General features: G+C 55.6%; 1 protein-coding gene across 10 annotated transcripts in view; it reads left to right on the plus strand.

Annotated features, from left to right (window-relative positions):
* The first annotated feature begins 171 nt into the window (after positions 1-171).
* The window catches only part of ABLIM2 (actin binding LIM protein family member 2), a 165,805-nt gene continuing 141,490 nt past the window's right edge, over positions 172-24,486 (plus strand). For all 10 annotated transcript variants that reach the window (XM_063108647.1, XM_063108654.1, XM_063108648.1 and 7 more), the window contains exon 1: positions 172-296. In XM_063108647.1, the coding sequence (XP_062964717.1) occupies positions 287-296 (10 nt within the window). In that variant the 5' untranslated portion in view covers positions 172-286. The remainder of the gene's footprint in view (positions 297-24,486) is intronic.

Consider the following 24,486-nt stretch of genomic DNA (forward strand, 5'->3'; position numbering starts at 1 on the left):
CTGGGACTTGTAGTCCGGCCGGCGGCGGCGAGGGCGCGAAGGAGGGGCGGCGCCTACCCTTCCCAGGGTGCGTCTCTGCGCGGGGCGGGGCGGGGCCATCGGGGGCGGGGCCGGAGGGGCGGGGCGGGGCGGGCGCGCCAGGAGGCTGCGGCGGCGCTGCGGGGCGGCCGCGGACAGTGCGCGGAGCCGGCCGCCGGGCGGAGGATCGCGCGGACGCGGCACCTGCAGGCCGGGGCGTCGGGCTGCCGCAGCGCCGGGACCGCCCCGACTCCGGGCTGCTGCTGAGATGAGTGCAGGTGAGTGCTGGGGACCCAGCGACCGGCGGGTCCCCGAGCCGGATCGCGGCGCAGCGAAGGCTGGGTGGTCTTCGGAGGCTACACCTGCTGTGCAAGGGAAGAACGCCCAGGGGCTCCACCCAACTTTTGCTCCGGGGTTTTGCAGCCTCGAGGGCCCGGATCCTTGCCCCTGCGCCCGGGGCGCATAGCTCTGTGGCGCGGGCAAGGGGGGCCCTTCCCACAGCGCCGGCCGGGGTGGCTGCGCTGGGCTGTCTGCAAGGCGCCAGTGCTTTGCTTTTCACGGGTGTCCGGGGTTGCTCCAGGCCGCGGAAGGCGGCCAGGGTCCACACGCGGGGCCTGGGACCACCGCAGACCTTTCCACGGAGAGAGGTGGGATGACAGGCGGGGCTTTGCAGCAGGGGGCGCCGCCCTTGCGCGGCTCCCGGAGAACCTGGGTAGGGGGCGTCAGGCCGACCCTCAGCGCCCCAGGCTCACCGCGGCAAATCTGGGGGCCGGGAGCCCTCGTGAGTGTCAGAGCCGGCCCCGATCTCCGCGCGCCGTCTCTCCAGCCCCTCGCCCTGCGCGTCCCGCTGCCGCCTCTCCCGCCGCCGCACCCACCCACCGGGATCTGACAGCCTCTGTGCGCTGCTGGAAAATCCCACATCGCAGCAACCCGGCCGCGCCTTGTGCTTTGGGGACACCGAGACCAGAGTAGGGAGGCTTGGGTGGGCAGAGTCTGGAGCGCGGCCTGAGGACGCACCGTTCTGAGAGCCTCCTGGGGCCGGGCACCGGGCTGAGGGCTTGTCTGTGCATTCCCCAGCTGGGAGCGACATCACCCCATTTTTCAGGGTGGGACCCGAGGCTCGCCAGGCTTGAGTCACTTGCTGGGCTCACACAGAGAGGTGGGGATTCGAACCGATGCTCCCTGACTCCTGTGCTCTTTCCTCTAAGCCTGTCTCACAACAGACTGCAGTATGGCCCTTGTCCATGGTGCAGAAATCAGTGGGGACGGCTGCTTCCCCTGGGGGGAAATCGGACTGGGAAGGGAATGTGCATTTAGTGAGAGCTTACTGTGGGCTCCCAGCCTGCAGGGGGGCAGGGGCTATGTTTCCAGAGACCCCCCTCCTAGGGGAGACAGTCCTCTCCCCGTCCCAGCCAAGGGAGGAGGGACTGAGCTGCAGTGGGCTCTGGTGAATGGCTGAGGCAAATGGCAGGCAGTGGGAGGCAGAGTCCTTTGGAAGAGGATTTCTGAAATGGCCAACCTGTTATCTGGGGGTGGCTAGGGAGCAGGGCACCGGAGACTTGGCAGAACCTCCAGACACATTTATCTAATAGCAGGTGGGGATAATGGCTGGGTGCACACGGTAATTTTATGCTTTCTGTGACCATAATTGATACCTATAGTCCCTCCTGTAATCAAGACAGCCCACAGAAGAGGGTTGGCATCCCCCCTCCACATCTGTGGTTGTTTTCCCCGGGAAAGGGGTGTGTGCACCTGGGCTGTGGGGGACAAGGAGCCTGGTGTTTGAACCACGGTGTGCACCTGGTGGTCTTGGGCACTGGTGACATCTTCTGAGCTTGACTTCCTGACCTGTAAGAGCAGTAGCACAAGTTGCCAGGAGAGGACAAGGTACAACATACATAGCAGGCCCTCGGGAGCTTGGGATGGTCACTGCTAGGTGGCCAGGGTCACTGAGCCCTTCTGAGTTAATCCAACCCTTTGCAATGGGCTGTGTGCATCTCTCCCACCCACCTGTTGCTCACGCCTCAGCTCTGGCCCCAGCCGATTATGTGCATAGCACTGAGTGTCACCCACACCCATGGTGGAGAGAGTGGACAGTGTGGTCCCTCATGCCTGGCACGTGGGCTCCAATGTCTGACCACTGTGCACCTCTGGCAGGTCAAGAGCTTCCATTGTCAATACCGGCAGGTCTCCCTGCAGCCCTCCCCACAGGAAGCTGGAGTCATCTGGAGCTTGGAGCTGGCAGATGTGGTGGGGCATCACCTGGTCCAGTCTTCAGCTGCCCCAGTGCTCTGGATGACCAGAGCCCCAGGCAGAGCCTGTACAGCCCTCCTGGGTTGATGCTCCCTGTTCCCTCATACCATTGGGCCGTGGGCACGTCTCCAGTCTGACAATGCAAGGCACCTCCAGGATGGCTTGAGCGTGGCCTCACAGCCATGCAGATGCAGTACCTGCTTTTGTTGCCTGATGATTCCGGGTGCCAAAGAAATTGTTTGTATAGCACCATGGCAAGATGGAAGGAGATGGCATTCCATGTCAGACAGGCTTGGATCCAAATCCAGTGCACTAGCTATGGGGCTTCCGTGCCTCGGTTTCCCCTCTTATATGGAAGGAATGCCTTTAGCTCTGCAAGCAATGCCAGCCCACTTTTGGTGAGCCCTATAGGTGGTGCTAAGTGGGTGGTGGCTTCATCACACCACACCCACGTAGTCATAATGGGGCTGGGCGGGGAGGGGATAGAAAAAAGTACCTGAGCAGGGGGAGGAGGCTCAATGCCAGCTCTGCCACCAATGGGTACTGGATCCTTGAGCAAGGCCCATGCGCCCTCTGAGCCTAGATGTCTTCCCAGCTGCTGGTCTGGCAGGTAGGATTCTCCCAGGTGGTCAGAGGATCATGGGGGGCCGTGTTAATTTGCTAGGGCTGCCATAACAAAGTACCACAGACCAGGTGGCTTAAATAGGAGAAATTTATTTTCTGACAATTCCAGAGACCAGTAGTCTAAGATCAAGGTGTAGGCAGGTTGGTTCCTTCTGTGGCCTCTCTCCTTTGCTTGTAGACGCCGTCTTCTCCTTTTGTCTTTACATGTTCATCCCTCTGTGCATGTCTGTGTCCTAATGTCCTTTTCTTATAAGGGCATCAGTCCTATTGGACTAGGACCCACCCCAGTGACCTCATTTTACATTAATTACCTCTTTAAAGGCCCTGTCTCCAAATACAGTTATATTCTGAGGTCCTGGAGGTTAGGGTTTCAATGTAGGAATTTGGGGGGACAAAATTCAGCCCGTAACAGGAGTGTGGGGCCAGGTAGAGGGCCTGAGTGCTGGCTCAGCCGTATTCTGTTCCCACGCCTGCTGTGTTAGGATTACTGAGCCGGAAGGGACCTGAGGGATGCCCCAGTCCAAACCCACCCACCTGCACAGAGGGGAAACCAAGGCCTAGAGAAGGAAGAGCAACCATCCAGGGTCAAGGAGAGGATGCAGCTGAGCCGGAACCTCGGCCCTAGTCCTCTGACTGCCAAGCGCTCGTCCTGGTATTTGGAAAGAGACACACATTTCTTCACCTAACCCCAGAGTGGGCAATGACGTAGCCTCAGAGATGTTCTCTTCAGCATTACCAGAAACAGCAAAAAGATAGGAACCACCTGCATGTGGAGGGGATTGATGGGTATTAGTCAGCCATTCAATCATTAGTTCATCCAACAGATATTTTCTAAATGCCTACTATGTGCCAAATATGTACTAAATGCCTACGATGGGCCTTCACTGCTCCAGGCCCTGGGATTTAGCCATGGACAAGAATAAGCAAAAATCTATGTTCTCCTGAAACTTACATTCTAGTGGGGAGGAGGGGAAGACATTCTAATGAACTACGCACATGAAGAATTTTTAATGTTAGGAAAAAATGCTTAAGAAAATAAGTTTAATTTAGAAAATAACTGAGGGCAAAATTGTACTTCCTATATGATCTCAACTCTACAAGAACCATGAAGAAGGAAAAAAAACTAGAAGGAAATACTCCAGAATGGCACAGTGGCCATCTGTAGGTGGTGGGAGAAAGAACGAGGCTTCCCCATCTGCATTGTTGGACTTTCCAAGTTTTCTTCATTGCGTATGCTTTTCTTTTGTCATGAGAGGTCACTGAAGAGAAGCGAGACTGCTTCCAGCTCTAAGGAGGACATGCGTGAGTTTACAAAGTCATGACCGGGGAGAGGTCCAACGATCCTGCATGGGCCACTGTCCTCTGCACAGAATGGAGGTGTCCTCTCCCGGCCCACAGCACTGACAGAGCCTAGTGGAGGCAGACACCCCAGAGCCCGTTTTCCCCGCCTGACTTCGTTCTGAATGAGGCGCCGCAGAAGACACACTCCTGACCCAGAAATGCTCCTGAAACTGCACCTGGAAAGGACGGCTGCTGCCCAAGAGCTGGCACTTCCTAGCGCAGCATGGTCACCGCCCGGCTCTGACTGTTTTTCCTGGATGTTCAAGGTCACTTCCTAACCTGGCCACCCAAGATCCTTTGCTTCTTTGTGGTTTCTGCCAATGAGGTAGTTTGGGGGTAGATAGCATATTTTCTAGAATCAAGTTTGAGTTTGATGGACTCTTGCAAAGTCCAACCTTACTGTCCCAGAGAAGGGAGTGCACCTCTGACTTGTGGAGAAGACATCTGGCCAACACCCTGGGCTTCCAGAGCATCATCTGGGTCACAGGAGAGGGAAGTGGCAAGGCCAGGAGGTAAAGGCAGAGGGGAGGAAGAGGGCCCTCTCTGGAAGGGGCTGTCCTGTCACTGGCCCTTTAAACAGGCTTTGCTTGTCCTCAGGGCCAGGCCAGGTCACAGTTGCTGACACCAGCAGCTGCTAGGACTCTGGGCTGCCAGCCCGATACCCAGCCCAGACCCTGGATTCCACGGCCCCTTGTCTGCACAGATGCTCGAGATCCCTCCTAGAGCTCCTTGTGTGCTCCTGCCTCAGTAGGACTTGGAAGGCCATCCCTGAAGTCGGGCATTGTGGGCTCACATCCCAGCTCCACCTCCTGCCAGTATTACCCATTGTCCTTCCAGTGCCACCCCTCCAGGGTCTGCTAGGGACCAAGGGTGCCAGGTGCTAAGTGGCCATTGCTGGCATGTGGCAGAGGCTCAGAAAGGGAGTGAACTAGTTGCGATAGGAAGGCATGGGTCGCATTCAAGGGTAGCTTATAGTGTCTGATGATGACTACATGGTCTTGTGAACTGTCAGGGGGTCTGCAAGGTGCCTGCCAAGGCCGGGCCCACGGCAGGCCTCCCACTGTGACGCAGCCGCTTCAGGTGCCTGGGAAGCCCCGAAGAATCAGACCTCCAAGGCTGCTAGCCCCCAGGGCAGAGCAACCCGAGTCAAGCAGTCTTGTTTACTCGAGGACTTTTTCCATTGCCACGGCTGCCCAGGGTGTTAGGGTGTCGGGCAGCACACAGGTGAGACAAGCTCAAGTGTCGCAGCGGCTGTGGCTCATCAAGTGTTTCATACACGTTTTCTCCTGCGATCCTCACCACACTTCTCAGGGCTGCTGGTGGTGTCCACATTTACCAGTGCAAAATCGAGGCCCAGGAGGTCCCATCAGTGGCCTGGTGTCACAGGATTTGTAAATGGCAGAGCTGGGATTTGAAGTGGCTCAGCCCCAGATGTGCATCTTCCCAGATGGGTGGGCTCTGTCTGTCCACCCTCCATCTGCACGCTTTAGCCAACCCCGAGGGGTGATTTACTGCCCCTCGTAATGTGTGGTGGAGTGTTGTCTAGATGTGGCTTGACCTCTTTGGGGCGTCATGATAATGCCTCTTGATGGGGGTTTTCCACAACCCACCTTCTCACCTGAGCCACAAAGCATCATTCCCATTTTCCAGGTGCAGCACCTGCCAGCACATGGCCAGGAAGGCAGAACCAGACCCAGACGCGGCTCAGTCTGGCTCCAGATCTCATCTGTCTCCTCTGCCTTCTACAGGGACTCCTGCCTGGGGTCACTGCATGGCCCCAGAGATCCACCCTCAGTCTGCTTGGACCATGAGAGAGATTTTCACCATATCAAGCCCATACGCCTCCCTGTAACCTTGGCCTTCTGGTCCTGGCTCCCCACCCCCACCTCCAGCTCCTTAGATCCTCCCAGAGCCCCTCAGTTCCTGCGTGAAGGTAGTGATCGTGCCGTCCATCCTCGGGGATCTCCCATCCAAGTAGTGCCTGAGCTCCCTGGACTCTCAGCCCCTGGCCTGGACCTCTGTGTGGCCTCAGGCAAGCCATCTTCCCTCCTGTGCTGCAGTGTACCCATCTGTAAAAATGGGCTACTGCCCTCCTCAGCGCAGCAGTGACTCTGCTTTCTCCCGACAGCTCCCATGCCTCCACTGTCTGGGTTGGAGGCTGAGACCTCATTTCAGGGCAACCAGCCACGTTGGCCTTTCTCATCTGACACTTGCGTGGTGCTCCCTGCTGGAGGAAGCCTCCCCTCTGAGGTTTCTCCCAGGCTGTCGGATGAGTGGCATCTGGAGGTGTGTGCCTGGCACCTGCTCAGTTCTTTGTGTCCCTGGGAAGGACTGGGGCTGTGGAAGGTGAGCTTTGAATTCCATGACACTCGCTTTTCCTTTGTTTGACTTGGCAGAAAGTGAGCCCTGTGGGTGCCAGGGTGGTCCTGGGTGCCCCTGCCCTCGGTGGGCTTCCAGGCTCATGGTGAGCCAGGCATGTAATGACAGGGTCTGTTGTGAGGACATATCTGGTGGTTTAATGCCACTTTCCCTTGGCTGAAGATTTCCAAGCATGAGGGACCAGTTTGGATACCTTGAAAGTGTAGTAGCTTTGGGATCGGGCACACCTGGGCTCCAGTCCCAATTGTCACTCACTAGATGTGTCCCTCCAGCAGGTTGCTTAACTGCTATTTGCCTCAGTTTCCCCACCTGTAAAGGGGAGCTAATGACATCTGCTTTTTGGAACTGCTCATAGGCTTAGAGATGATGGGTGGGTGTCTAGGGCCTGGGGCACCTGGAAGTAGGTGGAGAAATCTTTGTCACAGCCTTAAGCACCCCCACGGCTTGGGGATGAACCTGAAATTGCAGCCTATGTGGTCCACTTTGGCATCAGCTCACAGCCCAAGCCACAGCCCAAGCTCCTCTCTGCTGTCCTGTTCCCTCCCCTGCCCGGCCCCGCCTCAGCCCTATTTACACCTCCTGCCCACGCCAGGAGAGCCAGGTCTCCAGAGACCTCCCGGCTCCATGTTACTTATGTTGGCGGCATCCTCAGAGGCTTGGTGTTTTGAGCCCTGGGTCCCAGCTCCGCATTTCAAGCTGCATTCTTAGCTGTGTCCTACCAAGCTGTCCTCACTCCACGCAGCAGCAATGGCTCATCCCGCCTCCTGCACGGAGCCCGCACCGGTGCATTTGGGGCTTCGGTTTCTTATGCCCCGGTGATGGTTGGAGAGATGATCTGGCAACATGATTCCAGCCAGCAGAGCAAGAAACCTGCGCTCAGTGTCACTGCAGTGCGCAAAGCGAGCTGCTCTGCTGTCCCTGCTGGGTGTCTCCCCCAGGCAAGCCGGGCTGCCTGGAAAGCAGGTGTCCCATGGACACCTGCCGAGTGGACAGCGAATGACGATGGGGCGCAGGCCCCACCGCACGCTGAGACTCCTCCTCTGTGTGCCAGCATCATGCTGGGTCACGGACTCACTGCCTGGCCACTCTCTGACCCGTGCTTCTCAAGGACTTCAGTGTGCCCAGGACCTTACATGGAAAATGGCATCTCAGAAGCTCCCACGTGGTGTGGCAGCTGGGCATGAAGCACCAAGAAGGACTGTCCCCATGACCTCCAGTGTGGCAGCCGAGTTTCAAATTCTTTCATGACATGCCAACCCCTCTGCCCTGCACCTGTCCCAGTTTACATTCCCCAAGTGGGTGCAGGTGGGACTTGGGGGCAGATGGTTTACCTGGAAGGTGACCCCAGGAAGCATAAGGGAGAGAGGGGAGGGTGGGGCCAGGAGGGAGGGAAAGCCAGGAAGGGGCGTTTGGATGGGGTACCGCTGTGGGCGGGAAGCAGAGCGTAAAGATTTGGAAGATTTGCAGCCTTGCCATGTGGTAGCGAAGCAGAGAGCAAGAGAAAAATGCAAGAGTGAAGCAGATAAACTGGTCACTAAAGACATTAGCTCCCGGATGAGGCAGCCAGATGTTAATAGCCAAGACAATGGGAGAAAGGCCCTAAAGGCATTTCAAAAGTCTGGAAGCATGCCCTTCCCATCACAGGCCCAGAGGCCTAGAAAGACCAAATCGTCCTGGAGGACAGACCTGGGGCACCATTGCCCTCGGGAACCTGTTCCCTGCATCCCAGCTGCTCTAGCTGTAGAAGCACTGTCTCAAGCAGCCTCAGGTGTGGTTCATGCAGCAGCTCTGGAGAGTAGAAGCCTGAAACCTCGGTGGCATCCACGTGGTGTTAAGTCTGCAGGCCAGCAGGACATGAGAGCAGTGGAGGTGTCGCAGCCTCCACCCAGATTTTGGAGAATGTATGGAAAAGCCTGGGGGCCCAGGAAGAGATCTGTCATAGGGCTGGAGTTGCCACAGACAGCCTTTGCTAGAGCAATGCCAACTGGAAACTGGGGTCAGAGTTGCAGCAGAAAAACCCTATCAGTGCCATGCCTAGGGATGCCGTAGGAACGGGACCACCATGGAGACCCCAGACCTATGGAGATACCAGAGTGGAACACCAACCTGGAAAAGCTACAGGCACCAGTGCAGCCCAGTGCAGCCTGGCAGAGCTGTGGGGGTTGGGCTTCCCAAGGTAGTGGGGGCCCAGATGCCCAGTTGTGCCCAGGAGGCAGAACTTGGAGTCAAAGAAGATTATTTGGAGTTTTAAGACTTAATGTCTGCCCTGCTGGGTTTTGTACTTGTTTGGGACCTGTTTTTCCTTTCTTCTGGCCTATTCCTCCCTTTTGGAATCAGAATGTATACCTAATGTCTGTTCCACGATTGTGTCTTGGCAGTAGATAAATTTGTTTTTGATTTTTACAGGTTCACAGCTGGAAGGACTTTTGCTTTTGGTCTCAGATGAGACTTTGGACTTCAGACTTTTAAGTTGGTGCTGCAAAAAGCTAAGACTTTTGGGACCATTGGATGGAATGATTGTTTTTTGTATGTGAGAGGAGAATGAGTTTTGGGGGGCCAATGGCGGAATGATGGAGTTTGGATGTGTTGTCCTCCCAGAACTCGTAGAAATCTGATCCCCAGTGTGACAGTTTGAGTCATGGTGGCAGATCTCTCATGAACAGATTAATGCTCTCCCTAGGAGGGGGACCTGAGTGCGATCTTACTCTATTAGTTCCCACAAGAGCTGGTTGTTTATAAGACCCTGGCACCTCCTCTCTCTCTCTTGCTTCCTCTTGCCATGTGATCTGCTCATACCTGCCGGCTGCCTGTCATTTTCCACCATGAGCAGAAGCAGCCTGAGGCCTGTGCCAGATGCAGCTGTCCCAGAATCGTAAGCCAAATAAACTTCTGTTGTTTGTAAATTACCCAGTCTTGGATGTTCTGTTATAGCAACATAAATGGACTGATACAGTCTGCAAAGCTTTCCTGCACCCTCAATTCCTTAGTACCATCGCCTTCTCTGGCAGTGGAGTAGGCTGTGTTTCCTGCTGAGGACCTGCTTCTGTCCCTCTGCTGTGCACCTGGGGGTAGGTGCCAATCCTCTCTGAAATGCCACCTCTCAGATGGTGTCAGGGCTGAATGATACCCCCCAAAGATGTCCATATCTGAGTCTCCAGAGCCTGTGACTGTGTTACCTCACAAGGCAAAAGGGACTGCTCAGATGTGACTGAATTAAGGCTCTTGCCATGGGGAGATTACTCTAGACTATCTGGGTGGTCCCTAAATGTCATCCCTAGGTCCTTATTAATGGGAGGCAGGAGGGTCAGAGAAGAGGAGACGTGAGGGCAGAAGCAGAGTCGGAGAGAAGATACCACGCTGCGGCTCTGAGGGTGGCAGAAGGGATCAGGAGCCACAATGCGGCACTTCCAGAAGCTGGAAGAGGAGGAATTGGATTCTCCCCAGAGCCTCCAGGACTGCAGCCCTCAGACTTCTGACCTCCAGAACTGTGAGATCATCTGTGTGGCTTGAAGCTCCTGAGTCTGCTGGTTTGTCACAGCGGCCACAGCACACGCACCTGGATGGCTGCCACCACCCCCCTCCGTGTTCCCCGCTGGGCGTCGGGATGCCGAGGAAGAGGAATACAGCAAGGGGCCTGCACCTGCTCCTGGGTCTGGCCACCTGTCACGGACACCTGAGTTGGGAAGGCATGCATGTGGACCCCATGCAAGGAGGCGAGAGCCCAGAAGACGACACCTGCCGAGAGCCTCCGCTGTGGCCTCCCAGGCCTCGCGCTCTCTCAGGGCGGTGGGGTCCACCCTGGGCTCAGGTGGGGCCCGCCCATGCCCTGGTGGGTACGTGAGCATCACTCCTGATTCCTCCGTTGGCCGACAAGGAAACAGGCTTGGCGTGGAGTGGTGGGTTGGCTCGGGTGGGTGCCACACGGCGGGCCCCCTGCTATGTGGATTTCTGGATGCCCCGTGGCTTCCTCTGTGGTTGGCCGTGTTAATGCGGGGTGTGGACGTCTGCAGAGTTGGGATTCGACCCCAGCTGCAGGTTCCCAAGCCGTGCGCTTCCCTGGGCTCCGGAGGCACGGCCTGGCTCTCTCTGGGGCCTGGGGAGTTGGGCCTCGTGGTGTGGAGGCAGCTCTGGAGCAGACATGGGTGGGCTGATGGAAAGCAGGAGGCCAGAACGCGCCCGGCTGTGTGCCCTCGGCAGCCCCCAGCCAAGCCCGGGCTTCCCCTCTGCACTTGTGGTGGGTTGTCCTGAGGGTCCTTCCAGCTCTGAGCCTGTGTGTAATCTGGGTGGGTGACACCGTGGGATGTAGAATTTGCTAGGCACCAGGGTGTCCAGTAGGAGGGTGGGTGCCCCCTTGGGCTGCTATGCAGGAGACTTAGCTGAGGGGCAGCCTTTCCCCCCTGCCTGGCACCCTGTGCCCGGCCTCCAGGGCCCCCTCCTCTGTCACCAGGAAGCCTCCGGAAGCCTCCCCGTGCCCCAGCCTGGTTCTGGGGTCTCCCCTGGGCGTTTCTTCAGCACAGCATTGAACATTATTGGGAGGTGCCTGTCCCTCCCCTCTTTCCCAGGGGGGCCTGGCCGGAGAAAGTGCCCAAATAGGTGGGAGCCCAGGGAAGGGTGGATGTGTGGGGGCAAAGGGACACCCCTGAAGCAACAAGATGCTGATGTACATGGGGACTACTTCCAGGGAAGGTGACCGTGCTGAGAAGATGGAGGGAGAGGGGAGAAGAGGTCTTCCTGCTTATGCTGGAGCACCTTGCTCGGAGCAGCTGACCTGCAGTGGGGGATCGGGTTGTGGGCCCTGTGATGCTTGTCCCTGCTTGGCTCTGGGACCCTGGGGTGCTGGGCTTTCTCTTGGAACCCCCAGGTCTGGCCATCTGCACACCTTGTCTGGGGAGGACCGAATTTCAAGGCAGGGGCCTGAGTAGAAGCAGGTCCACAGGGGGTCTGCCTCAGTTTCCCTGGAGGGGTGGCTGGGCTCCTCTGGCCTGATGGTGAGGTCCTTGCAGGCTGATCATGTGGGTCATGCTCCTCTCCTGTCCCCCTCCCCCTCCTGCTGCAGCACCACCGCTCGGCTGCTCCAGGGGTGGGCAGAAGAAGGGGTTGGACCCAAGGGCCTCAGGGGGCTGGCTTGGCTCCAACTCATGTGGTGGTTTAGATGTTCCTGTGGCTCCCTGGCCCCTGCAGGATGCAGTCCAGGCTTCTTCATCTGGCCTTGGAAGCCCAGCCTGGAGATCCTGGCTGCCCCTGCTCAGACACTAGCTCACCAAAAACTTCTTTTCCAGCCTCCACAAACTGTTTGACCCGTGGTGTGAAATCCTGCCTTGATGGCTTTGAACTGTGTGCTTTGAGACTCTGCTCAAATATCACCTCCCCCAGGAAGCCTTCCTTGACACCCCCAGGTGAGGTTAGGTGCATCCACAGTGCGCCCACAGCCCTGCCTCACTCTGCCCATCGCCGATTTCGCTCCACACAGCATGGCCTCTTTGAAGACAAAGGCAAGATGAAGTTCTTTGCTGTGGTTCCGAGGCCCACGAGGGCCGGGCAGAGATAGAGCTGGGGATGTTGACTGAGGAAGGTGGGAGGGGTAGGCTTCGGTGAGGGGGTTTCTCCTCCAGCATGATCTGACGATTGTCCCTCAGCCCCTGGTTGCCTGGGCCTCCAGGGGGCCACACGAGAGTCTGGAGTTGGTGGCTTCTATCTGCCCCCTGACTCTTACCTCCTCTTCTGGGATTTTCTTGATGAAATGGCAATTCGCACATTAAAGAAAGGTGTTCCATGCAGGTCAGTCTCGCAGAGTTGGCCCTTGGTCATCTGGAGATTCAGGGAGGGTCACAAAACCCCTAGCGCTGAAGAAAAGGCAGCGTGGGGGGTGGGGGGCGTTCCCGTGACTGATGACCACAAGCTGGATGGATTAAAACAAATTTTATTATTTGATAGTTCTGGAATCCAGAAGTTCAAAATCAGTATCACTGGGCTGGAATCAAGGTGTCAGCAGGGCTGCTCCCTCCAGAGGCTCTAGGGGAGAATTTTTCCTGGCCTCTTCCAGGGTTGGCAGCTGCCGGCATTCCGTGGCTTGTGCTTGCTCCAGTCTTCAAGGCCAGCGTCTTCCATCTCTCTGTTCCAGCCTCAAGTGGCCTTGTGTGTATAAAATCTCCCTCTCCTTCCTTTTCATAAGGATACGTATGATCGCATTTAGGGCCCACCCAGATAACCCAGGATAATCTGCCCTTCTCAAGATCCTTAATCCCATCTGCAAAGACCCCCACCCCCACCCCCTTTAACCACAGAAGGTCATATATTCACAGGTTCTGACAAGGAGGATGTGGATAAGGGGGGACGTCCTTCAGGCTCCCACAGGCAGCTCTAGGAGCATTCTGTTTCTGGGACTGACCCCTTTTCTCTTCCAGTGGGGTCTCTAGAATGGCTGAGAGTGTGTGGATGACTTTTAACTCAGCTGAATTTAAACATACCGTGAGCTAGATGATGTCGCCGACTGCTGACAGGAGTGTCAGTCTGTACAATCTTGTGGGGAGCAGTTGGGGGAAGAGTATTGAGACTTAAGTACATTCACAACCTCTGATAGAATCAGGCTGCTTCTGGGGATCTCTTCTGAAGAGAGGTTCTGAAACACAGATGTGGATTTCTGCATAAAAAGCCATTGATTGCAGCAGTTATATGTTCTGCAATGTAAATATCCAGCCACAGGACGCGGGCCAAGTCCATCCACAGCAGTGGCTCTGCAGCATCTAGGACCCTAGGACTCAAAATTACTGAGGACTCCAAAGAGCTTTTGTTTGTGTGGGTTATATTAATATTTACTGTATTAGAAATTAAAACAGAATTTTAAAAATATATTTGTTAGATTGAATAAGACTGATAAAACCTGCATGTTAGCAGTAGAGCATTTTCAGTGAGCTGTGGCATTGTGTTACAGTTTTGCAAATGTCGTTAATATCTGCCTTAATAGATGACAGCTGGATTTTGATGTCCGGTTCTGTGTTCAATCAGCTATGATGTCACAGGCCATATAGCCTCTGCAGAACTCTACTGTACGCTCGGGAGAGGCTGAGAGTGAAAAAGGGAGACCACATCTTAGTCTTATTATGAATATGGCTTCAACCCCACTGCGCCCCTGATAGTCTTGGGAACCTCCAGGGGTCCTTAGACTACATTCTGAGAACTGCTGATAAAGGAAGGAATATTAATGCCATTATTAAAATGATTATGAAGGATTAATAAGAATATATGTGTTAATGCTAGTGATAGACGAAAAATTCAGGATATAAAATTTTATACACATTTCGGTCTCTGCAAAACACACTAGAAGATATGTCAAAATGTGACAGGATTATGGGTACTTTTCCTCTGCTCCAAACACTTTGCTGTCTTGTGTTTTTATTGCTTATTCATTTTAAGGATATGCAAGTGACAAGGTTCTGCTCAATGGGAGGTTTCAAGGACACTCCGTTAGCGAGCGCAGCTGTCAGACTCCCCGGCACCTGGCTGGTCTTGTTCCGAGCACAGCACTCTCTATTTTGGGAGGTGGACTTTCTCCGTGGAGCTGGGGCTACAAGGATGTGAAATGTGTGTGTGCGTGTGTACCCTGGTGATAATTCAGTCTGCGGTTGTGAAAGAGAAGGGGTTCTGCTCTGGAGCAAATTCCACAGTGCTGATGAGAAATTAGGAGCTGGTCTGAAGTTCCATGTCCTCGGCCGGAATGCTTGCACCCAGCAGGCTCCCACACAGAGCTAAATATATCCTGGGTGTGTGCTGGCAAGCTCGGAAAGCCCCAGCCGCTGCCCAGAGCATCATACGCCGGGAGCGATTGATTTGTCTAATAAAAATCAATACCTGCCATTTGTGGAGCATCTAGTAACATCAGCATGGAGGGGAGGGTGAGCAGACTTGATCTCTAGTGCCACAGATCCCTGCAGGGTGGATGTGACTGCTCCCAATCTGCAGATGAGGGCACTTGGCTAAGACAGGAGGCGTGACTTGCCGAAGGTCACGCAGCTGGTAGAGACAGGAGGTGGGGCACCGGCCCAGGGCCACCTCCCCCGAGAGCATGTTTCTCCTCACCAGGTTCTTCCAGATTCAGAGGCAAATAGGGGGCAGTGGCTTCTGTGCCTGATAAAAACGTCCCTTTTGTCGTTTTTATGCTTTTGAGCTCACACTTCCTGACGGAAGGTGCCTAGCAGCTCTGGAGAACAGCGATAGGGCCACGGTGTCACCCTGTGCCCAGCCTGCACGGCACCACCTGTTAGGCCTCGCAGCACTGCGCAGGGCAGGAGGACTGTGACCCCCCACTTTACAGGTGGGGATGCTGACATCGTGAAACCTTCCCGGTGCCACCTCGCTGATGGGCGGGAGAGCCGCCTTGGCACTTGGGTGGCCTGTTTTTCACCCTCCCTCGCTCCACAATCTGTGTTTAATGTGGGTCAGCGTCCAGCCGAGACGCTCTGCGATCCTCCTCTGAGTTCAGCGGGAAGGTGGTCTCTACGCTCGTGTACCTGGGATTCTCCTCCACATGTCCCCTTCCGAGGAGACCAGGACTCACTGCAGCCGCTGCGCTGGGGCATGATGGGATGACATCATCATGGGGGGGGTGGATGCTGGAAGGGACCTCTAAAGAAACCCTCCCTTTTCTCAGGAAACCTCAACTTTGCTTTGCTCTGGGTTTGGGGAAGGGACCAGTCTGGGCCTCATCCTGCTGCTAGCGATGGTGGCACCTTTTTGGTGTTGACCTGGGAAGCCCCGGAAGGGTGGGGTGAAGGGCTTCTCCCTGGCCCCAAGTCCTTCCCCTTCCAAGTGCCTGTTCCACTGTAGGGCCTGCCTGTCCCCAGGGTGACTGATGCCAGGAGAGACACCCCTCACAGAAGACCCTCCAGCCTGCTGCCAAGGCATGGCCCCACCCAGGGTCTTCAGCACATCCTCTAACAAGCAACCGACCCAGCATCCATCCATGGGTTGGGCAGGGGACACAGAGGCGGTGGTTTCACCAGATTGTACCAGTCCCCAGGCCAGGTCTTTGAGGGGCCTGACGTTGCTCTTCCCTCCATGAGCCCCCGGCCTAGTGAGGAAGATGGATAGCAGAGGACAGTGCGTAGTGAGAAAGCACTTCCCAGGGAGGCTGTGGGGACAGAGAGAGGTGGTTAACAAACCTGGCCCGAGAGCAAAATCCTGGCAGCCTTCCTGAAGGAAGCAACACCAACCAAGTAGGAGTTAGCCACACAAAGGCAAAGGAGAGGGGCATCCCGACATCAGGGACAGCCCTGCAGAGCCCCAGAGGTGGGAGGGAGGGGGCATGTTTGAGGAACTTCATTCGGGCCCCGGGTAAGGTGCAGGGTACAGGGCAGGGCCCCACAGTGCCTGCTGCCTCTCCTGCACCTTGTAGGGCTCCCGGCTTGTAGAATGTGTTGGTGATGTGCTCAGTGACAATGCGAGGAGCCCAGCCTTGGGAGCCCATGAGTCAGTGTCTGGGGAAGGTTCGGACCTTGGAGGGGTGGGTAGAGGTGGAGGGGGTAGTGGAGAGGCCCACCTGTGCCTAGTGTTTGATATTCTGATAGAGTTGGGCTGGGCCCCAGGACATGCAATATCTGAAGCCCCACCCACCCACTCGAATGACACTGGGCTGACTAGGTTTGGGACGGTTGGGGTCAACAACCCTTTCAAGATGTAGGGAGGGGAGAGAAAGACCCAGAGCTGGTGTGGCCAGGGGTCAAGGGAGGACTTGGGCATTTGCTGTTACAGATGGTGGAGGCAGGCTGGCTGAGGGGACAGGGGAAGGTGCCAAGGCCACATCTCCCTGTCTCCTCACCTGTCTGCCAAGCTATCTTCCTCGGCCCCCTCCCCCTCCCCCAGACCCAAGGCTTCTCAAGATCCTCTTGGAGGGCCCTGGGGCACCAGACAGCTTGATCAGGCGTGGGTGGCGCTGTCTTCAGGAGGAAAGGGGCCTGAGAGGGGCCTGATGGAGGGAAGTTGCACCTCCGTTTCCCCCATGCAGGGAACAGTGGATAGTCTAGGAGAACTCCCAGTGTGGAAGTTCTGGGTCCCCCTCCCTGCCCACCATGTGGCCACGGCCGCACATCAGGGATGCCGGTACAAGCGATGCACACACACAGCTGCCCTAGCATGCCCTTGCAGCCCGCTGGTCCCTTTCATAATGTCATTTAAGACTTGAAGGGGGAAAGTGGGGGTGTTCTTGGGGCAGAAGTGCCTTTAAGCATCTTATTAAATCTGGTGGTTTTTAGGTTCTGGGATGGTGAGGGTGATCTGTGAAGCCAGGTGACGGAGCCGTGTGCCCTCTGCACCTGAAGGCAGAGAGTCATCATAAAGAGAATAGCAGTGCTCGTGCTGGGCCTTGGGGCCCTCTGTGCCAGTCCCAGCTGGGTGACGGTCTGGAAGTGCAGGTCGGGCAGGAGAGACTGGCCAGGAGCACACATGCAGGGGTGGCATTCAGTGCCATGCATACTGTGAGCTGGAGCCTCAGGGAGGGGGCTTGAGCCAGTACAGGGACCCCGTAGCCACCCAGTCCTTGCTGTCCCAGTTCTGGGAAAAAGGGTTAGTTACGCCAGGAATAGAACCTTCTATTTCCCACGGCAGCTCCCCACTCTTGGGGGCTGTAGCAACGCGGTCAGAAACGGCACTAGTGGCTGGGATCCATGGCTGGAGGGAGGTGGGCCATTCGTCGGCTGCCAGGCCAGCATCAGCACAGAGCCACCAAGCTCTGTCCCCTCTGCCCCTCAGTCCAGTCCTTCCCTGGCCTTAGTGCACAGAGACGTTGGTAGCACCTCCTGCTGGGCACCAGTGAGCAGCCCTTGCTCGGGCCATCTACTCTATCCACCCAAAGCTCAGGAGGAACATTTGCAAGTTTGGAACACTTGGCCCCAAACATGCAGACAAAAGAAATTTCAAGGGCCGAGCCCGTGGCGCACTTGGTAGAGTGCTGCGCTGGGAGCGCGGCGACGCTCCCGCCGCGGGTTCGGATCCTATATAGGACTGACCGGTGCACTCACTGGCTGAGTGCCGGTCACGAAAAAACGACAAAAAAAAAAAAAAAGAAATTTCAAGATGGAACCCTAAAGGCAGCTTGGCAACTTAATGCATCGTTGCAAGTTCTCTTTGTACTTCGGACTCAGAATCCGCCTCACAAACAGGTCTCCTGTGGGCAGACCTGCAGCAGATCTGCTCTGAAGATTAAGCATAGCCTCTGCCCCACTTATGGAAGTCGAATTATTCAGATATTGATTACTTGACCCAAATCACATTAACGTGTTTGGCAAAGGCCATTTCCCCAGGTGCCCGTGCGCATCTGGTGAACAAAAAAAGGAGAGCTCGGAGCAGTCCCTGTGTGGCTGTGGTTTTGCTGAGGAGGATGAGGGGCCGGTAATTAACTGCAGGTCACGTCTGGGCCCGGACTTGTGGGTTTTATAATCCATAAGATTACAGGTTGCGCTTGCTCGGGGCCAGACTCTTCTCGGGGCACTTGGATGTTTGTGATCTCCGAGTTATTCCAACATCCTCAGAAATACTTAAGGCTCTAGAGGTTGGGGGAAGACGGTGGCCGAGCTCACATGCCCAGAAAGAGGCAAAGCTGTGATTCAAGCTCAGCACTGTCCGACCCTAGTCCCAGACCCTTTTTGCCACCGTGAGATGTCTCATGCGAGAGCGAGAATGTGTGGATGGGGCAAGGGAGCTGGGGATGAGAGGTGACCTCCCACTGAGCTCGAGGTTGACTGGATGACCCATCTGCCCCTGTTCAGAGTTCGTTGCTCTCTGGAGCTTTCTCAGCTGCCACCTCCCTGCCCCTGAGCCCCCAGACCATAAGCTGAGGCCCTGCATCCCCTTTTCTAAACTTCGTGGGCTCTTTCCTTCCACACACACACATCTGGGCGCCCACCCTCTGCTGGCCACGAAGGGACCTTGTCGGGGAGGCCCCAACCTCTGCTGGGGCGTCATTCCCACTAGCACTGTCAAGAGTGGATTTCGCTGTCCTCACTGTTATCACCAATAGCAGCAGTAACGGTGGGAGTCACAGCATTGCAAAGAGATACACGGTGGTCTTTGAAAGTGCAGATTAACAAGAAGGAGCCTGTCCCTGGGCTGCCCCGTGCAGATAGGGCTCCACGGCCCACCACCTATCCGCTCCGACTCGTCCCTCTCGTGTGCCCTTACCTTCCCCAGTGCCAGGGAGTGTGTCCTGTGTCCTCCCTGAGCCCCTGCATGCATCTCCCATGGCACTGAATACCCCTTTGCAGCACGCTTGTTACCTGCTGCGTACGATCCCAGTGACTGCGTTTGTCTGACCACGTTCTCTCTTTCCTTCACTGGGGGGACTGATTTATATCTGGTTTTTTGTATTTTTAAATATTTTTATTTTGGTAAGACATACACAATATGAAATTTACCATTTTAAGCCATACTTAAGTGTGCAGTTCAGTGGCATTAAGTGCACTCACTTTGCTGTACTGTCATCACCATTCAGAACTTTCCATCTTGCAAAATGGAAACTCTGTCCCCATAAAACAGCAACCCCCATTCCCCCTCCTCCTCGTCCTGGCACCCGCCCTTCTATTTTCTGTCGATGAACCTGACCGCTGTAAGGACCTCATAAGTGGAATCACACTGTATTTGTCCCTTGTGTCTGGCTTATTTCTCTCAGCGTGATGTCCTCAAGGTTCATCACGTTGCAGCATGTGTCAGAATTTCCTTCCTTTTTAAGGCTGAATGATATTCCATCACAAGGATAGACCACATTTTGTTGACCCATTCAGCTGTTGATGGACACGTGGGTTGCTGTCATGACTTAGCTCTTGTGAATAACACTGCTGTGCACACGGGTGTACAAATATCTCTTTGAGGCCCCGCTTTCCATTTTGCAGGTGCATGCCCAGAAGTGGAGTTGCGAGAACAGATGGTAATTCTGTGTTAGGGTTTTGAGGGGCTGCCATGCTGCTTTCCTTGGTGGCTGCCCCATTTGACACTTGGTGGGGGGGGTCTTGAGGGCAGGACCTCATCAGGCTGGCCTGTGAGCCCACCTCACATGGGGAGGGACTCCAGCCTCGCTGCTCCCTGGGCCCGCCGTGCTGAGCTGTTGGAGGTTCCCCACGAGGGCCACGCTCTGCCCACCTCTGTCCCTGCACAGGCTGTCCCTGCTTAGATTCCATCCTTCTCCTGCCCAGATCACCAAACGCCTGCTGCACGGGGTGGGCTCCTTGCTGGCTCCCCCCTGCCCCCCGCTGCCACCCCCTTCTGTTCCCGTCCCTGCTCAGGCACCCACATGTCAAATTGTCCGGGAGCTGCTTGGTTCCCTGTCTGCCTCCCTTGACCCAGGACTTCTGGGGGGAGACCGCCTCCGCCAGCTCAGAGCCCCTGAACCAGCAAGCCCCCGAGGCAGAGATGGCGTCCCAGCACCTGCCAGGACTAAAGTCAGTCAGCCAGGGCTGCCAGCACAAATGCCACAGACCGGCAACTTATAAACAGCAGACACTGATGCTCACAGTTCTGGAGGCTGCAAGTCCAAGGTCAGGGTCTGGTGAAGTCCTGATTCCTCATAGATGGATCCTTTTCCCGGTGTGCTCGTGGCAGAAGGAGCTGAGGTGCTCTCTGGGGCCTGTTTTATAAGGGCACTAATCCCATCCCGGGCTCCATCCTCGTGACCTCCTGACGCCATCACCCTGGGGGTTAAGATTTCTTTTTTTTTAATATCCAGCATATCTTTTATTTACATTCTTTTTTTATTTTTTATTTATTGAAACATAATTGATTGTGCATACCTGTGGGGTACAGGGGTTAGAATTTTCGACACAGGAATTTGGGGAGGGGCCACAAACATTCAGACTCTGGCAGCGAGTGACCCAGGATCTCAGCTCACCAGGCCCAGGAGGCTTCTGGAAGCATGGCAGCCTTGGGTGTGCTGAGGCCTGAGCCAGGAAACCAGCCACCTACTTTGGAAAGTTGAAGCTGGCCCCAAGGCTGTGCTGCAGGACGCTGCGCCGGGCAGGGAGCTGTAAATGTAGCCATGCCGCATGGGGAATGTCGTGCGTCTTCCTTCCTTCCTTCCTTCCTTCCTTCCCATGGCCAGCGTCGACATGACTCAGAGAGTGGCCATTGTTGTCAGATTCTCTGCAGCCCATCCCATTGTCTGGAGGATCCCAGGGACTCTCGGGGGTGAGGACCACTGGTACATAAAGCCTGCCACGTGGGAGCAGCAGGCGGAGCCCCTCTCCCTCCCCTTTCTGGTTTGGAGCTTTGCTGCCCTGGACACAGAGAGTGTCTATTGGCACAATATTTTAAAATCGTGGTACCATACATACAGCATAAAATTCCCATCTTAGTCGTTTTTAGGGGTGCGGTCTGTGGCATTAATGATATTCACATTGTCATGCAGCCAGTGCCACCGTCCAACTCCAGGACTGTTGCATCCGCCCAAGCAGTAAATTCCCCAGTCCTCTTCCTCCAGCCCCTGGCAACCCTCATTCTACTTTCTGTCCCTATGAACTTGACTATTCTAGGACCCTTATGTAAGTGGAATAGTACAGTATTTGCCCTTTTGTGACTGGCTTATTTCACTCAGCATAATGTCCTCGAGGTTTATCCGTGTTGCAGCATGTGACAGGATTTCATTTCTTTTCAAGGCTGAATACTATTCCACAGTGTGTCCACACCAGATTTTGCATATGCTTTTGTCCGTTGCTGGACACAGGGTTGTTTCCACCCTTAGTCTGTTGTGAATGATGCTGCTGTAAACACGCGTGTGCAAATATGCAACTCGTTTCTAGTTGTCCCATTGGCAGCTCCGTGGCAGGTGACCTCAGCACTGTGCTGTGGTCCTGCCACAAGAGTGACCAGGTGCCGGGACCTGTGCTGAGCACTTCCCGTGTGTCCCTTCCTCTTTTTGTCACCACCTGTTGTTCCTGATGTGCAGATGGGGAAACTGAGGCCCGTGGGGTACAGCCACTTGCCTGCGGTGCCCGCCTCTGGTGCTGGGGCACTGGGTGGAGGATTTTCCACATTCGGGACCCATGTCATCACTTTCCTGTAGAGCATGAGATTGCCGTGTGCATTCATGCATTCTCCTGTCACTTGTCTGTCCACCCAGCACCGACTGGGTCCACTCTCTATCCTGCCCTGGGCTGGGCCAACGAGAGGTGTCTGGCTCAGTCCCACCTCTGGAGCTCCCAAGATGGGGAGGGCTGACACCCACGGGGCAAAGGATAGGTGATCGATTGTCCACGTCCGCCGCAGGTGCCAGAGGCGGGGGGCAAACCTTGCCTTTGCTAGCTCTGGCTGCAGATGGGGAAACTGAGGCCTGGGAGAGGCAACGGCTTGCTCAGTTGTGAAGCAAGGGGTACTGAGCCTGAGTTTATTCCCAGGATCTTGAAGGTAAAGCAAGTCAGGCTCTGTCCCGTCTCCCGTGGAACTGCTTTCTGCTTCATCAGTTTTCCCCCAAGTTAAAAATTGTTTTTGGAAAAAGATTTTAAGAACCTAGAAAAGTTGAAGAAGTGAAGTAACATGAAGACCTTGTAATGCGCGTCCAGCTTTTGGCATTTAGCATTTTGTGTTCCCTCCTCTCTTTGGAACCATTTGAAAGTGAGGGACACGTGACACTTCACGCCCAGACGCTCCAGCACAGCTCAGTAGAAAACATCACCTGGACAACATCCTCATCCCGTCGCCCCGTGTCCTTTATAGACCTCTGTTTACCGTTTCTTCCCCGGAATCCAGTCTGGGATCCTGCATTGCAATCGGCTATCACATGTCTTCATCCTGGGTCTCTTATTCTAGAGTGTTCTCCCCACCTTTTTTCTTTTCCGTTTGTCTTTCCTGCTGCTGGCACGTTTGAAGTGTCCAGGCCTGTTGCCTTGTGCAACGTCTCACCATCTGGACAGGTCTCTTTCTCCAAGACTGGGCTCAGCTGAGCTGTTTGGAGAGCAGCCCTGCCTCAGTGGCCCCACGTCCTCCCCACGTGCCCATCAGGAGTCACACGGGCCCGTTGGTTCCCACGAGCTTTCAGGTTTTAGCACACCCTGTGTGCAGCAGCCGAGGTGAACATTCTCACACGGGCATCTTCAAGCCCAGGGGCAGTAGATGTATCAGAGATACCCCTGGAAGTGGAACTGTGAAACCAGAATGTCCTCTGCCAAACTGCCCCCGACAGCTGCCCCAATGTATACCTTGACCAAAAGAGGCGTGAGAGTCCCTTGTCCCTGTCCTTCCTAGCCCAGTACAGAATAGTGTCCATCTTTTTAATAACTGCCGAACTGAGAGGAAAGGGGACGTTCCCTGCCTTCCCAGGCACTGGGCAGCCTGCGAGCATTTTTGTACATTTCCGGGCCATGCTTCTGTGAATTTCCTCTCCCTTTCTTTGCTTATGTTTCTGTTGGGTTGCTAGTCCTGTCTCTATTGATTCAGGAGGCAGGTGGGATGTGTGGACTGCATTTTGCCAGGCAGGGAGATGAATCACTATTGGTCTGGCGTGGGTTCGCATCCCCGATGGCCGCCTGGGAGGGGTGTGTGTCGGGGAGTTCCTGCCTGGGGCGAGTGGGTTGGGAACAGAGGCAGGTGTGGTGGAGGAGAGGGGGCCTCTGAATGAGGAGAAGCACACGGTCACCGCTGGTCCCCTGCTCTCACCAGCTGCTCCTCCCTGCTCACTGTGCTCTGGGAGCTGCCTGAGCCCCAGGGATGGAGTCTAAGTGCTTTTTGCCAGTATTCTGGGCCTCTCTTGCAGCCTCTCTCCAGCCCCCTCTTGCCTTGTTTCCTCTGGCCTCGGAGTTTCACACCTGCCGTCCCCTCTGCCTGGACCTGTCCCAGGCCCTATCCAGCTTGTTGCCGTCCTTCAGAGCTTGGTGTAAATGTCTCCTCTGAGAGGCCCTTTGACTACCCAGACCCACTGCACCCCACAGCAGCCATGGAGATCGCTTCCTGCCTTTCTCCTGCACTGACCACAAGGCAAGCAGCATGTTAATGCATTCACCTGTTCATCGTGCGTCACTCCCGCTGGCCCGCCAGCTCCGTGTGGGATGAGACCCCCACGTGTCTTGCACCTGGCATGATGTCCCACACCTGACAGGCCCTCCCACGGTGGGCCAACGGCACTGGTGTTAGCGGCACTCCAGACTCTGGTGTGTAGATGGGGACATGGCCCCACTAGCCCAGCCGTCTGATGTCTGGGCTGTTTCCACCGCAGTGACTCCTCAATACCTTAGGGTCTGGGAGATGCTGTCTCAGGGGGCTCACATCGTCCTGCAGAGATGCTGGATGGAGGAGCATGGTGTAGGCCAAAGCGTTTGCAGGCACGGGTGGAGGGCAGCTCCCAGCACATGCAGAGCATGGGAAAGCGTGGCCCAAGCGGCAGGAGAGGGACTGAGAGGAAGGCGGTGGCATCAGGCAGTGGGGAGGCGGGGCTCTGGGGATCTGGAACAGGGAGTTTGGTCTCAATCTAGGAGGCCTGGTGAGCCCCTGAAGGTGGCAGTATGTGCTGGGGACCCAGAGGTCAGTCTGGCAGAGCGTGGGGGCCGGTGAGGGGAGCAGGAGAGATATGGGGCAGGTGGGCAGGAGGGGTCAGGGGAACAGGATGTCCTATAAGGCGCAGAGAAAAAAGTGGACTTCATAACGCTGCCATTTCCTGCTGGCTGCTCCAAGACTGAGCATCTCTTTGATGAGAACGGGAGAGTCGGTGTCATGGGTCAAACTGTGTCTCCAAAAAGATTTGTTCAAGTCCTAAACCCATACCTCAGAACATGACCTTATTTGGAAATAGGGTCACTGCAGGTGTAACTAGTATGATGAGGTCACACCAGAGTGGGAGGTCCCCTAATACAACATGACCGGTGTCCTTAGAAGAAGAGCAAAGATGGGGTGAGGACACACATG

Source organism: Cynocephalus volans, chromosome 9, assembly GCF_027409185.1.
Source record: "Cynocephalus volans isolate mCynVol1 chromosome 9, mCynVol1.pri, whole genome shotgun sequence".
Taxonomy (NCBI): domain Eukaryota; kingdom Metazoa; phylum Chordata; class Mammalia; order Dermoptera; family Cynocephalidae; genus Cynocephalus; species Cynocephalus volans.